Source organism: Schistocerca gregaria, chromosome 2 (assembly GCF_023897955.1).
Source record: "Schistocerca gregaria isolate iqSchGreg1 chromosome 2, iqSchGreg1.2, whole genome shotgun sequence".
NCBI classification, from domain to species: domain Eukaryota; kingdom Metazoa; phylum Arthropoda; class Insecta; order Orthoptera; family Acrididae; genus Schistocerca; species Schistocerca gregaria.
Genome location: NC_064921.1, coordinates 286,661,098 through 286,676,812, shown reverse-complemented (window position 1 = coordinate 286,676,812; position 15,715 = coordinate 286,661,098). Strand labels below are relative to the sequence as shown.

The 15,715-nt window shown below is 37.5% G+C and overlaps 1 protein-coding gene across 1 annotated transcript in view; it reads right to left on the bottom strand.

Moving 5' to 3' along the window:
• Positions 1 to 7,371: 7,371 nt before the first annotated feature.
• LOC126336188 (uncharacterized) overlaps positions 7,372 to 15,715 on the bottom strand; it is a 46,828-nt gene continuing 38,484 nt past the window's right edge. The window contains exon 3 of the mRNA XM_049999695.1: positions 7,372 to 7,537. Coding sequence (XP_049855652.1) covers positions 7,423 to 7,537 — 115 coding nt within the window. The 3' untranslated portion in view covers positions 7,372 to 7,422. The remainder of the gene's footprint in view (positions 7,538 to 15,715) is intronic.

Sequence of the window (15,715 nt, the reverse complement as noted above, 5' to 3'; positions counted from 1 at the left end):
CATAGTCTGAATATAGCTTGAATATTTTTCGTATTCACTCCCCAAAAAGTTATGCCATAAGTAATAACAGAATGAATATAAACACAATATACTGATCTGATAAGTAAATATTGCCCAATGGTGTAACAATTCAAATGGGCATGTGATGGTGTAGAAATTCTGTTACCAACAGGAAGTATCTTTACAACTCTTCCCACTTTCATCAACAGTCAACACGAATTCCAAAAATTTTTTGCATTCCACATATTGTATGAAGTCATTATTTATTTTCAGGTTATCGTAATCTGTTTCTTTTTTATGTAACATTTCATAGTGCTTGGTTTTCTCCCTTACTTCTGGTTCAAAAAATATTATTTTTCCTCTCCTACTTCTGGTCCATAAAATATTATTTGCTCATGCTTTGTACTTTGTGGGATGTTATTAATGTAAATTAATAACAATTCTGGACCTAGCACACTATAGTGTTAATATATTTAGTGTCAGAAGTATATTTTTCAATATATTTAAAGCTACTGGATACATTTCAGTCACTGCACTCTGTTTTCTAGATCTGACTGGTACAACCTCTTCATCATCCCCCCCCCCCCCCCCTCTATTCTCACGTCATTTAGTTTATATAACAATATTTAGTGATTGACAGTGTCAAATGCTTTAGTTAGATCAAGGAATTTACCTGTTGCACAATTACCTTCATTCAATGCTCCTGGGAAATGTTTTGTAAGATAGACATTTGCCATTTCAGTGTCTTTCCCTGATCAGAAACCAAACTGATCACTGGAAACAAAGTTGTATAAGTCTGTCTTTCACAACAATTTTTATTATTTTTGCAATGCCTGAGAGTAGCGAAGAGTGGCCCATATTTCTATATTTCAGTGTCACCCTTTTTGAAGAGAGGCTGTAATTTAGGATATTGTAAGTAGCCAAGAAAGCAACTCTGTTTGGATGATTGATTTATAATGTCCACTAATGGTGGTGTTTGCCGGCTGCGGTGGTCTCGCGGTTCTATGCGCGAAGTCCGGAACCGTGAGACTGCTACGGTCGCAGGTTCGAATCCTGCCTCAGGCATGGATGTGTGTGATGTCCTTAGGTTAGTTAGGTTTAAGTAGTTCTAAGTTCTAGGGGACTTCTGGCCACAGCAGTTAAGTCCCATAGTGCTCAGAGCCATTTTTTGGTGGTTAGGTTCTCTAAAACAGTCCTTTTTCAGACAAATTGGTATTTCATACAAATCTGCTGAAATCTTATTTTTTTAGTTTGCAAATTGCCTTGCAATACTTCCTCCTTTGTTGTGGGAAGTAGAAGCATTGATTGTGCTACATATTTATTTAGCTTTTTGACGTAAGCAGCTGTTTGAAATTCTTCCTGTGTAATTTTGTTTCTATATTGCTGAAGCAGAAAATTATATAGTATGCCAAATCTTTTGGCGAGTGCCTGTCTCTTTGATTTTATGTTTGATTGATTCATATTTCTGGTATCTGTTTCCTGTTTATCTTCCGTACTGCTTTGCTTTTATTTTCAGCAGTATCATTTAAGAATTATAAGATCTCTTTGCTGTAAGCAGCACTTATGTGCATGTTTGCTGTACTGTTTATAAAAGTGTGGTAAAGATGTATTAAAATTACTGTTATAATGGATCTGAGGTACTTCAGTGTTTGGAATCCTTTTTTGATACCTTTTGTTAATCATTTGCTTTTTTCTACTGTTGATAATAGACATAATATTACAGGAAAAGTCTCTTCAAATTTCAGTTTGAAATGTCATGAAATTTTTGAATTTTTCATTTGCAGCTACCTCTGTGTCTATTACTTCCCATGTTTGATCTGCTATTTGTTCAAAACCAAAAAGGTATGAGTCTACAGACATATATTTTCTTTGTTTTTATTGCAGCCAATTTTGTATTTACAGTTTGACTGAATGATCAGATAATTTTCAGTTTACTACACCCACTCTACAGTTTTCTTTGTCCAAAACCATTAACATGTGATCAACCGCTGTCACTGACTGGTTTGTTATTCTTGTTGCACTGTTAACCACTGACAGTAAACTGAAACTTAAAGAGTCATGCTTAAGTTAGAGGTAGCATCATGATTGAATGTATTTATATTTAGGTCTCCAGATGTTATGATGTTTCCCTATATGTCATATCAAGCACTTGATTTAGTATAAACATTAAATTGCCAATTTTCTACACTTACAATGGTCCCTTAGTTGTAGTGCTACCAAAAGAAAATTCTTCTTTTCACTGATTGCACTTAGATGACTTCAGACATTAAATGGATAATTCTGTTTCACTTAAATGCAACACTCTTCACACTGCTTGGATGATCTACTGTGTGCACATGCTAAATTGTCAGACTTTAAGACTACATTATTAATTTCTGATTCTTTGCACAAATATTCTGTGATATAAACAACAGAGCAATCTACACCCTCCAGCTCAACCACTAGCTGTTGCACTTTATTCGTTAGACACTGAATGTTTTTGTGAACAACTCTCACTTTTTGTTATTACTACATTTAGCTTTTCCTCTTCTCTGTTTTGTTGTCACTGTGAATGATTTTAAATGCAAAATGCATTGTATTAATGTATTTTATTTTCGGAAGACATTTGTGAATAAGTCGCTTCCTCCAATCGCAAAGCTGGTCGCCGCAAGTGATGCCTTTTTATATATATATATTTTAAAAAAGAAGAAGAAGTTAGAAAGAAAGAAGCGGCGACACTTTCTGCACAACTCACCCATCATTTTTCACAACAATGCACAGCCGCATACAGCACAAGCTGTGGCTGCTCTGTTCAGTCGATGGGACTGGTTAAGTGCTGTACCATCCACCATACTCACCGGACTTAAGTCCTTGTGACTTTGATTTGTTTCCAAAGATGAAGGGACCACTTTGTGGCATTTGCTTCATAACAGTTCCAGAGATTCAACAGGCAGTAGACCACCCCTTTTGCACCATCAACAGAACATGCTCTGCTAACGGTATACTATGCCTTCCACATTACTGACAACAGGTTCTACACAACACTGGTGACTACTTTGAAGGACAGTAATACGTGCAAACACGTAACTCTTTTGTATAGGTTGTGAATAAATAGTTGCCCCTATTTAAGTTCCAACCCTCGTATTTTGCTATAAGTCATACCTAGTCTTTTTAAGTGCACATTATCCCTTCCCAGACATTTCTCACTCATTGCAGTGTTCCCTAATATCATAGTTTATTTTCTTTGCGTAAGTACTGCTCACTAATCTTCTGTGCAAAATTCCATTGATTACCAGTCTTGAGCTTGTATGCACACTTTTGCTTGAATGGTTTCATTTATGATTTCTTGCTTCACGAAAATTTGTCTCAAGGCCATTACTGTTTTTTGAGATTTGACTGTTTTGCGTTAAAGATATTTTTCAAATGTTTGATGACTTGCTGTCATCAGATGCTCAGGCGAACAAAATGTCTACTGACTTGCTGAGATCAGATGCTAAAGGAAACATTGATACACAAGGATTGTTCAGTAAATAATGCCCCACTTTATTTGATGTTTGTTCTGTGCGCTCGTGAAGTTACGAACCATTCTGGCAGATGGCAGAGCCATAGTACAGAATCAAAATGACATCTACATAGGACTCACATTACAAGCAGCAGGCTGTTATTGAATACTTGTGTGCAGAAAACGAAACCATGGTAAACATCCAAAAAAGTTTTTGTACTGTGTATGGCAATGCTGCAGTTGATAGAAGTACAGTTGGTCGAAGGGTAAAGAAAGTTACAGCCTCAGGAAATGCAGAAACAGAGGTCCATGATCAGCCACACTCAGGACATTCTGTCACAACCACTGCTCTGGACATGCTAAATCATGTGGATGCCATTATTCATGCCAATTGGTGCATCACAACTCTATAATTGGCTCTGCAGTTGTTAGTCAGCATTGGAAGAGCATCTGCAATCATTGAGACTCTTGGATATTCAAAGAGGTACTCACGATGGGTTCCACAAATGCTCACAGCAGACCACAAGATTCAAGGAAAGGCCATTTCATCTGAAATGTTGGAGCATTTTGAGACAGCCGGAGAGGCTTTTCTGTCATGGATCGTTATGAGGGACAAAAACTGGGTGCATCACTTTGTGCCAGAAACAAAAAGACAGTCCATGGAGTGGCATCATCCCCATTTACCACAAGAGAAGAAATTCAAGACAACCTCCTCTGCCGGAAAAGTCACAGTGACAGTCTTTTGTGATTGTGATGGCGTCGTTCTTGCAAATGTGACGCCAAGAGGGTCAACCATCAATTCAGATGCATACTGGAAGACTGAATAAACTCAAGAACCATTTCTGACATATTCAGTCGGACAAGAGTCCACCAGAAATCCTACTCCAATATAAAACCAGGGAACAAATCATTGCCTCATCCACCCTACAGTCCAGATCTGGCACCCTTGGACTATCATCTCTTTGGGCCACATACGGATTCTCTACAGGGAACACATGTTGAAGATGACGAGTGTGTCAGTCATGCAGTGAAAACATGGCTACGCTTACAGGACAAGAGCTTTTACCAGCCGGGAATGACATACGGCCATAGAACGTGATGCGGACTATGAAGAAAAATAGGACATGGAGAAGACATGTTGATGTATATTGTCACCAAATTCTGACTCTTAACAAGAAATATGTTCTGAGAAAATAAATGTGGGACATTACTTATTGAAAGACCCCCTCATAGTTTGAAACTAATACATTTTTCAATACAGACTCACCAGTAACAAGAAAGCCATTTCCATCACCCAGTTCTATTGAATCATTTTCACATCTATACAGTGTGTCCAACAAAAGACACCAGGGAGGAGTCCACAGGTCATGCAGCATGTTTTCCACCTGATGCTTCGTCTGCCGGTTGTCACTATGCGTAGTTCTTGGACCACTATATTTTGCACTTTCTCCCTACACTGTGCAACTGACTGTACTGCCGCTTTCTTTTGAAGTTTTTTTTGTCAGATTTAATTACTTCAAATATTGTCGCTGGATGCCATTATTTCAACTGTTCTGAGTCTTTCCCTGCCAGTGTATCACTGGGCCTGATCCCCAGGCAGAAACACAATGCATGTGTCTCCTATACTGAGCGACAGTGTTAAGGTGTTTTGTTTTGTGTTTCCTGTCAAATTTCCATTTGGTATGGTATACACAAAGAATGGAGGAGTATTTCTTGTGTTGAACTATGCAAAAACAGGATCATATGTCGAGTGTTGGCTTGAATTGATATGGAAATTTCTCAGTGTGCATGTTCCAAATGCTTCAACGCTGTGCAGATTAGTGAAAAAAATCAGGGGAAGTGCATGAGCAGCTGACTACTGACATATAAGTGACCGAGCATCAGGCACAGTTGCAGATGGAGTGGCGGCAGTCATTGGCTGTGCCATGAGACACATGACCCCTCCTGGGTGTCTTTCATGAGACGCCCTGTATCTTCAGCAATTGGAATGGTGGGAGCCTGCCACCAGTCAGTTATAGTTCTTTCTCAATCACCACATCCTTGCTGTTCGGTCTGTTTTGTGAGTACACGTAGAACCTTGTAAATTTGTGACTGACAGCACACCACCAACACTACTATTTGCCATTGCGTTTTGTCACATATAAATTCTATTTTATTCAAGATGTAGAATTAAGCATCTGTGGAACTTTAAGACAGAAATAATACCTGAAATTACTTACAAGAATGACATATGCTACCCTGTGGCTCACTGGATGAAACTGAGCAAATATTCAAAAAGGAGATGGCTTACAAACCCATGTTTGTTTTTTAATGATTGCTGCTCTGCCTGTCACTTACCAGGTGGGATTAATAGAGGATACAGAGATTGTTAAGAGCTGTGTGTTTCCTCGTGGTGTCATTTCGAGTCATGAGATGCTCATCCAATGCACAGGAATAATTGTGCATCATGAAACCAAGAAGAGTTGAGCAACGTATTGCTTCCTCCCACATATATCTCACTAGATGACTGATAATAAAATGGCTAAAATTTGAGTTCACAAAGAGCTAGAGTATAAATGTCGATAAACCTACTGAAATTCTAAGCAGACTTCTTAATGTTTTCTTTTCTTCACTTACAGGTGTTATAAATGAACTGATTATACCTTTGATGTGTAACAAAGAATTATAATGATATTCAATGGGGTTTCAGGATTGCAGCCAGATCACGTTGACTTCTTGCCACAATATTTCAGGTGGCAATCATCCAGCCATCTTCAGATAAGTGTCTGTCACTGGAGACTGCAAGTTACCAGCATCAGCTGTATAGCAAAAAATTGGCACGAAAATGCATGCATGTTGGCGTTGGCAGCCATCACAGGTGTATCTTCTATAGAAATCTGCACCCTCAGGAAATACTGTTTTGTATGTGGCGAGCAGGTTCTTGCCTAAAGGTGAAAACTACATGTTTGCCCTCTATCTGAATGCACGCACACATCACTAAAAACAGACATTCGATATCGCCAGATGTGTCATTATGAATAGACTGTCTTCCCTCAGTAGAAATTAGAGATTATCCGGTCCCAAGCCTTGTCCAGTTGAAAACCGCCATCAATATTTATAAGACTTTGTGCTAGGCATATCTCTACAGATACTTTAATTACTGAATCCAAAAAAGTTTTTTCTGGGGCCAAGATTTTCATGGCAGAAAAATCCATAGCGTGTTCTGTGGTAATACAATGCTTAGCTAAAGCCGACTTACTGGGCCACGAAAAGTGAGTGTGGCACTCATATTCAACATACCTTTCATGTACTGTTGTGTTATCTGACCGATGTAAGCATTGCCACACTGGCAAGGAGTTTTGTAGATCCTGGCCTTCCACAGGCCCAGATCATCGTTTACCGAATCGAGAAGGGCACTAATCTTCGCTGGTGGCTGAAAGATTACTTTAACTTGATGTTTCCTTAGGATCCTGCCTACTTTAGATGAAAGGTTGCTGACATATGGAAGGAACGCCATGGACTTAAACAGCTCCTTATCTTCTTGATGTTGTGGGTAGTCACATTTATTCCTTCTTAGTGCTGTTCCATTCCTTCTTAGTGCTGTTCCAATCTGATGTGGAGTGTAACCATTATCTCTGAACGCCGATTCTGGATGTTCCAGCTCCTGTGGCATGAGGTCAGGGTGATGCGGCTGCAATCCTGAAACCTCATCAAACATTCAGTACGCTGGGAAAACTTCAAGAATCACAATTATAATGATGTCAACATGTTATTAATTGCATATATCAAATGAAATTTTTAGCTGTTAAATGCAAGGGAAATTGATATGACAACTCTCGTACACAATGCCATCTAAGAATTTCGATACAGGTGACAAATAAAGAGTAAATTTAGAATACAGTCATCTTTATTTATGTGTTTTGAAAAATACAAAAAAGTACATGTAATCCTTAAAGGGCCATTCACATTTTATCATAGCTGCATACACCTTTTGGACAACAGATGTAAGTTCTGGTTTTATGTCTTCTTGATCTTAGGAAATAAAGTTCATGTGCATCCAAGTGAGGTTTTAATGGCCTGAAAGAAATAATTCACCATAATTTTAGTCAATACTTGTTATAGTCTGTAAACATTATTACATAGCAGTTATGGAAGATGCAACAATGAGAACATTTTTTTAATAAGGGACTTCAAAACATACCTTTGTAATTAAGCTACTTTCAATAGTATTACTGATATGAATATTGTGATCTAAAATCCTCATCCTTGAGGAAAAATGATAAATTCAGCTCTTATTAGTTACGTCATTTAGCTGCCAAGAAAAAATATTTATTTTACACATTTTTAAGTATATATTTCTAGCCAAAGTAACTTAAGAACAGCTGCATCAGTGATAACTCAGTTTAGCAAGGAACTAATATCCAAGCAAAGTATCTTAACATTGGACAGCATTTGTCATATCAGTAAATGCCTGTGATAGAAATGAATGAAGGGAGTGGGGAATATTACAGTTTAACAATCTCTCAACAGCATGGTCTTCAGAGATAGAGGAATCTTCGCATATAATAAACTTTCAGTATCAAGGTCATTACAGATGGAATAAAATCTCATTTGGATAAGGGTACAGAAGAAAATTGGCCATAGCATTTTCACAGAATCATTCTACCATGCCCTTAAGCAATTTAATGAAACTACAGAAAAACTAAATTAGGCAAGTCACATGAGGACCTGAACTCGAACTCTCGCACAGAATAGTTCAGTGTCTTCACAACATTCAATATATGGAGTTAGCTATGGTATTGTACTTGAAACATGGAGGCTGATTACAATTCAGAGAAATTATGTATGTTCTGACATTTTGTGTGTTGTTATGCAACAATTATCTCACCTATACTGAGAGAAAACTCTCCACAGAAAAAAAGATACCGACATTCCTAAAATTTTAAAATTTTTAGCACTATTTTAAACAGAGAGAATAGTTGAAATTGCCTCTTACTCTTTGGCTTAAGTGATTTCTATTGTTACTGGCTGTAAAATGTCAGACAGTGACAACACCAGTGACAAATGTCAAGAAATAATGAAAAAAGAAAGATGGAGTACAGTTTCTGAAATGTACAAACCATAAAGTAAGTTAGAATGGAAAATGAAGTGTACATAAATTGGATATAATGTTGTGGCTGCAGGTGAGTATTGCTTTAAAATCAACATTTAATTATCATGGTGAACACAATAATGTACAACATTAAATTCACTTCAATATGTAATTCTATTTCCAGTTGTCAGATGAGAAGCACAACTAAAATAATGGAAGGCCACAAGACAGAATTATACACTAGATTTATTGACTTCCAAACAGATAATGTTGGCCAATATTATTAAACACCTTCACTTGTTCTCTTGCTCTTGTGGAGACCAAAATAAAAAGCATGCTATGTGCTTGTGGCACAGGGAAGATTTCAGTTCATCACCCTTTCCTTTCCAGTAAGAGGTCACTCTTACCAACCCCATGATGAAGATTTCAACTATTCATATGAAAGTCTTAATGTTGTTAAAATTACGCTATTCATTGATGGAGCAGTAGAGCACATATTCGAAATGGCTGATCCATCTGTAATTCCAGCATGCCCTATTAAGTCAGGCTCATCAAGATCCTGTCCCTATAAAGGTGTGTCCAGATAATACCTTTCTTGTCATGCACAGTTGTAGATGCACGGGAATAAAAGGGAATGCACAAAAATTTGTGGAAAGAATGCATTTATGCATGGGTGTTCTCATGTCCACATGTTACCTCATTGCGCAAGCAGTCTGCTATGAATCCTCTTATCAGAGATACAAGAAAATACAAAGTGATGACAACATTTTGTCTTCAAATTTTGGTAGGTCAAACTAGATTTTAGAAAAGTACCTGGCAGCTTATATTACTCGTCTGAATTATTTATTCTTCATTTCAAAGCAGAGGATTTCAATTCTATAAAATTTGTAGTTGATAATATAGAGTAGTTGTTATTATTTCATTTGTTTTATACCTCTTTTCACTGTAGGAAATGCCTAAGCTTGCAATTATTAGCAGATTTTGTTCCTATATGATATTAAAAACTTAATCATAGCTAACACTTGGTTTCAGAATCATGAAAGAAGGTTGTATACGTGGAAGAACCCTGGAGATACTAAAAGGTATCAAATAGATTATATAATGGTAAGACAGAGATTTAGGAACCAGGTTTTAAGTTGTAAGACATTTCCAGGGGCAGATGTGGACTCGGACCACAATCTATTGGTTATGACCTGTAGATTAAAACTGAAGAAACTGCAAAAATGTGGGAAATTAAGGAGATGGGACCTGGATAAACTGAAAGAACCAGAGGTTGTACAGAGTTTCAGGGAGAGCATAAGGGGACAATTGACAGGAATAGGGGAAAGAAATACAGTAGAAGAAGAATGGGTATCTCTGAGGGATGAAGTAGTGAAGGCAGCAGAGGATAAAGTAGGTAAAAAGACGAGGGCTGCTAGAAATCCTTGGGTAACAGAAGAAATATTGAATTTAATTGATGAAAGGAGAAAATATAAAAATGCAGTAAATGAAGCAGGCAAAAAGGAATACAGACGTCTCAAAAATGAGATCGACAGGAAGTGCAAAATGGCTAAACAGGGATGGCTAGAGGACAAATGTAAGGATGTAGAAGGTTATCTCACTAGGGGTAAGATAGATACTGCCTACAGGAAAATTAAAGAGACCTTTGGAGAGAAGAGAACCACGTGTATGAATATCAAGAGCTCAGATGGCAACCCAGTTCTAAGCAAAGAAGGGAAGGCAGAAAGGTGGAAGGAGTATATAGAAGGTTTATATAAGGGTGATGTACTTGAGGACAATATTATGGAAATGGAAGAGGATGTAGATGAAGACGAAATGGGAGATACGATACTGCGTGAAGAGTTTGACAGAGCACTGAAAGACCTGAGTCGAAACAAGGCCCCCGGAGTAGACAACATTCCATTAGAACTACTGACGGCCTTGGGAGAGCCAGACATGACAAAACTCTACCAGCTGGTGAGCAAGATGTATGACACAGGCGAAATACCCTCAGACTTCAAGAAGAATATAATAATTCCAATCCCAAAGAAAGCAGGTGCTGACAGATGTGAAAATTACCGAACTATCAGTTTAATAAGTCACAGCTGCAAAATACTAACGCGAATTCTTTACAGACGAATGGAAAAACTGGTAGATGCGGACCTCGGGGAGGATCAGTTTGGATTCCGTCGAAATGTTGGAACACGTGAGGCAATACTGACCTTACGACTTATCTTAGAAGAAAGATTAAGAAAAGGCAAACCTACGTTTCTAGCATTTGTAGACTTAGAGAAAGCTTTTGACAATGTTGACTGGAATACTCTTTTTCAAATTCTAAACGTGGCAGGGGTAAAATACAGAGAGCGAAAGGCTATTTACAATTTGTACAGAAACCAGATGGCAGTCATAAAAGTCGAGGGGCATGAAAGGGAAGCAGTGGTTGGGAAAGGAGTGAGACAGGGTTGTAGCCTCTCCCCGATGTTATTCAATCTGTATATTGAGCAAGCAGTAAAGGAAACAAAAGAAAAATTTGGAGTAGGTATTAAAATTCATGGAGACGAAGTAAAAACTTTGAGGTTTGCCGAAGACATTGTAATTCTGTCAGAGATGGCAAAGGACTTGGAAGAGCAGTTGAACGGAATGGACAGTGTCTTGAAAGGAGGATATAAGATGAACATCAACAAAAGCAAAACGAGGATAATGGAATGTAGTCAAATTAAATCGGGTGATGCTGAGGGAATTAGATTAGGAAATGAGACACTTAAAGTAGTAAAGGAGTTTTGCTATTTAGGAAGTAAAATAACTGATGATGGTCGAAGTAGAGAGGATATAAAATGTAGACTGGCAATGGCAAGGAAAGCGTTTCTGAAGAAGAGAAATTTGTTAACATCGAATATAGATTTATGTATCAGGAAGTCGTTTCTGAAAGTATTTGTTTGGAGTGTAGCCATGTATGGAAGTGAAACATGGACGATTACTAGTTTGGACAAGAAGAGAATAGAAGCTTTCGAAATGTGGTGCTACAGAAGAATACTGAAGATAAGGTGGATAGATCACGTAACTAATGAGGAGGTATTGAATAGGATTGGGGAGAAGAGAAGTTTGTGGCACAACTTGACTAGAAGAAGGGATCGGTTGGTAGGGCATGTTTTGAGGCATCAAGGGATCACAAATTTAGCGTTGGAGGGCAGCGTGGAGGGTAAAAATCGTAGAGGGAGACCGAGAGATGAGTACACTAAGCAGATTCAAAAGGATGTAGGTTGCAGTAGGTACTGGGAGATGAAGCAGCTTGCACAGGATAGAGTAGCATGGAGAGCTGCATCAAACCAGTCTCAGGACTGAAGACAACAACAACAACATGATATTAAAATTTGTATGTATAAGCACTGTTCTGACGTATGATCATGGCTTGCTCAATATCCATGCAATTCTCTTGCATTTTGGATCAATGGACCATGAATAACTAAACGAAAGTGATGTTCCTGAAACTGAGAAATACTTAAGGGAGATTCTTAGTCTTTTACTTTCAATGTATTATTTGTATTTAATCATAAGTATGATATGTAGATTAACATTTCTTTCATTTGTCTTCATATCACGAACAGCAAATACAACCATTCCTCAATTTTTTATATACTTTTTAATCTGCAATGTGCCAAAACTACAGGGACATAAAAATAAGAGGACTTGTGTATTTACCGTTGATTTTTATCATTAGCTCCTACATCATACATCTCTAATTTTTTACAGGTTTGTATCCTATCTTATTGGTCATATTATATACCACTTCTTTATTTGCAATACATTGCACTCCTGCCCATTGCAACTAATTTTCTTGGAAAACACATATTTCCCTCATTAATTTTCTATTCAAAATGGCTTTTCTATAATAAATTCAAAGCTTAATCATAAAGAGAAAATAACTAAATAATCAAAAATCATTCTTGAAACAAGACACAGGAGATGAACTGAGGAAAACCATAAAGAGACTGAAGCTCAGGAACTAAAGCCCAAGAAATCAGCTGGTGATGATGGTACATCAAATCATCACAATAAAGCTAGTAAGTGAAGAAAAAATCACACAATTACTAGACATAGCACACAGCTATTTCAGAAATTGAATTTTTCTTGTATCATCACAGCATGGTTACAGGAAGGGTAAATCTACACAATCAGCAATTGCCAGACAGACAGAATACATTGTTCTGCAATGTTTCTGGATCTCTCCAAAGCATTCAACATCAATGCAATGGTGGGTGACCAAGAGGGGGGTGGCCCATCCCAGGCCTCTAGTCCTGGTGGGCCACCAAACCTTTAGGGCATAAAGAGTTGGAAGCCCCCAGGCCCACACCTTTTTTAATCAAATCCCAAACATGGCCAAAATATGTTCAGTTGGAAGCCCCCAGGCCCACACCTTTTTTAATCAAATCCCAAACATGGCCAAAATATGTTCAGTAAATAAGGGGCAGTTTGGACTTTGAGGCCGTATATTTATGCAACATAAAACACCGTTACCTACTTAACTATTGTCAGGCCAAGGCAACTATCAGTAGGGGTGTTCAGAATATTTAAAATTATTGTAAAGCTAGACGCCATTATTCTACATGAAACACTTTTTTTGATATCTATGCGATTTAAGTAAGTATGGTTAAAAATACACATAAAAGTACAGTGAAGAGGTTACCAATGATTTATTAATTTTTTTAACGAACACATTATATTCGAAAAATTACTTTTTGAATGGTTATACATAACTATTACATAGTTTATTTTATGACATGAAAATCCATTTAGATGAATAAAGGATATTTCAAAAGATACTCAAGAGCACATCAAAAAGATATGCTGCATACTGCAGTTGTCAGAGAGCACCAGATAACAGGTGTCACTGCTCTTGCGCAATTATGACGACGCAGGAAGCCCATGTGTTTGTACGAGTAAAACATTAAAAGATCTTACATTATGTTGTAAAAGAAACAAGACATCAGAAGATACTCCAAGAGCATCGGAATTTCATGAACCATACTAAAATGCATAATTTGGTTTAAAGTGCACATTCGTATGTCGCAGATTCCCAATGACGTAGGCCGTAGGCCTCGACCTGATGTTAAGCTTTTGGATGTGGTTTTCACGGTGTAAATTCTCTTTGCGTACCAGTACTGTATTATCTCATGTTTGGTTCTTTATTATGACATAATGCCATATGCGCTAGAGGATGAAAACATGCACTTGAAATGCAGCGATCAGTTGAAACTAGCCAATAGTGTGAAATTAAACACTTTGTTTCAAATAAATTGACTGCCTATGCTAAAGATTAATAAAAGCCAAATTTCTTTAGCAAACCGACAAGATCGACTTCTGCAAGGCGATTAATGCTTGATTGTCAGAAAGGTGGCAATAAAATAAAATCTGAAACTAATAACATATTTTAGCATTCCATAATTAGGTGAATGTATTTTAATTCACTTGATAGCTCCCGGCCACAGAAATCCGTTTTGCTTCCATTTCATGTGAGAGCTTTGAACGAAGAAAAAAACAGCAAAATCACTATTGTTAATATGGGTCAGGTGGAGACTACCCATCTCCCCACTATAATTTACAAAAATCAGCTTTTCAAATATCTATTCATTTTATAGCTCTTATCTTTCTGAAGAGTCCGTTACATAAAACACATATATTCGAGCAAATGTAAGACAAGTTATTTGGTATAAAGTGTGCCGAAGTGCAGTGCCACGCCTTTTCACACAGCATTCTTCTACTGCATGTCACTGTATTTCGCTCTGTTAAACTCAAATGTGTTTATGTTGTAATGGAGGCTATCAAATTATATTTAGGACACTGGAAATTATTATGTCCTGTGGTGCCTCTGTTACTCCCAGTCGGCCGGTTTGACATCCTGCCCCTCAAAAAATTCGCATTTACTACTGGGTGGGATTATTTGTAACCAGGAGAACAAGAACTCTGTAGAAAATTTGCACCCTTTATTGCCTATTAGCTAATAACTTGCTGTTTTGTTAACATAAAATTAAGTATATGGTACATGAAACCAGTAAAGACAAAAAAAAACCAAGACAGTACACATTTCTTGAATCCTTAGGTCATGGCATTTTTTCCTCTCTAATCTTGCTACAGCTTCACAAGGTATGCTTTCCTTTGTTCGAAAGAATCTAATAACCTCTTCAACTCTTCAAAGTTCATCAAACATCCTCTTACACGAAAAAACGAAATGTTGTCGTCTATTACTGAAAAAGCTGTTAATACAAATAGTACCCAACAAAATAGGCCTTTCTAATATTGCAGCCATTGTAACACACACCAAATAAACGAAACTGTTTAGGCACAAAACGTCATTTTTATAACACGACAGAACATATTCATGAAGTACCAATACCATATGCCTATTAGGCCTACTATAAGCAAAAAGCTTTTTGTTAGTAAACAGTTTCAGATTTCACTCATACACTCCAGTTTCTCAAGCATGAGATCAAAAAGTAGTAATAGGAAATTTTACATAAATTTGGAATTGTCATATTCTCCCATAATCTGTCTGATGTCCCCGTTTCTTCTCCTTCCTCGGTCTAACAAACAATCTTGTCATCATTAATTCTGTAATTATTCCTGCCATTGTCAAAACTTATCCTCCAGTTAACTTCACTAACCCCACCAGAATCACTGTTTTAGTTATCCCGCAATTATTGTGCAGTTAGCCATTATTACATGTTTGCACAACCCATTTTCCGCGCTACTCTCAGAATAGAACTCAAGCGGCTTCTAGCCAGGGACTGTACAACTGGCCCTCACTAGTGTAAATTTCATTTTCTTGGGTACACTGAGAAGATAATACACTATCTTTCTTACCTGTTATTCCTGTTAGTCATTTGTGTCCACTCTGGTAGTCTGAATCTATGGATTTCACTAGTAATTGTAACAATGCTGGCCATTCGCAAATCCAATCAGTCACACAGATAAACAGTGATTGGCAGTAAAATTTTTCCAGGTGGCATCTGGCTGCTTGCTGCTACTGCTTACACAACCGATGGCCACATTTCTGTAGCCAGAAGCAGAAGAAGGTACTACTCATATGCTACTCAACTGCACATGCACGTGAGCCCACTCGTAACTGATCAAATGACTAATGTAAACAGTTGTGACGTTATGCTCATTGGAGCAGAGCATAGTCTTTC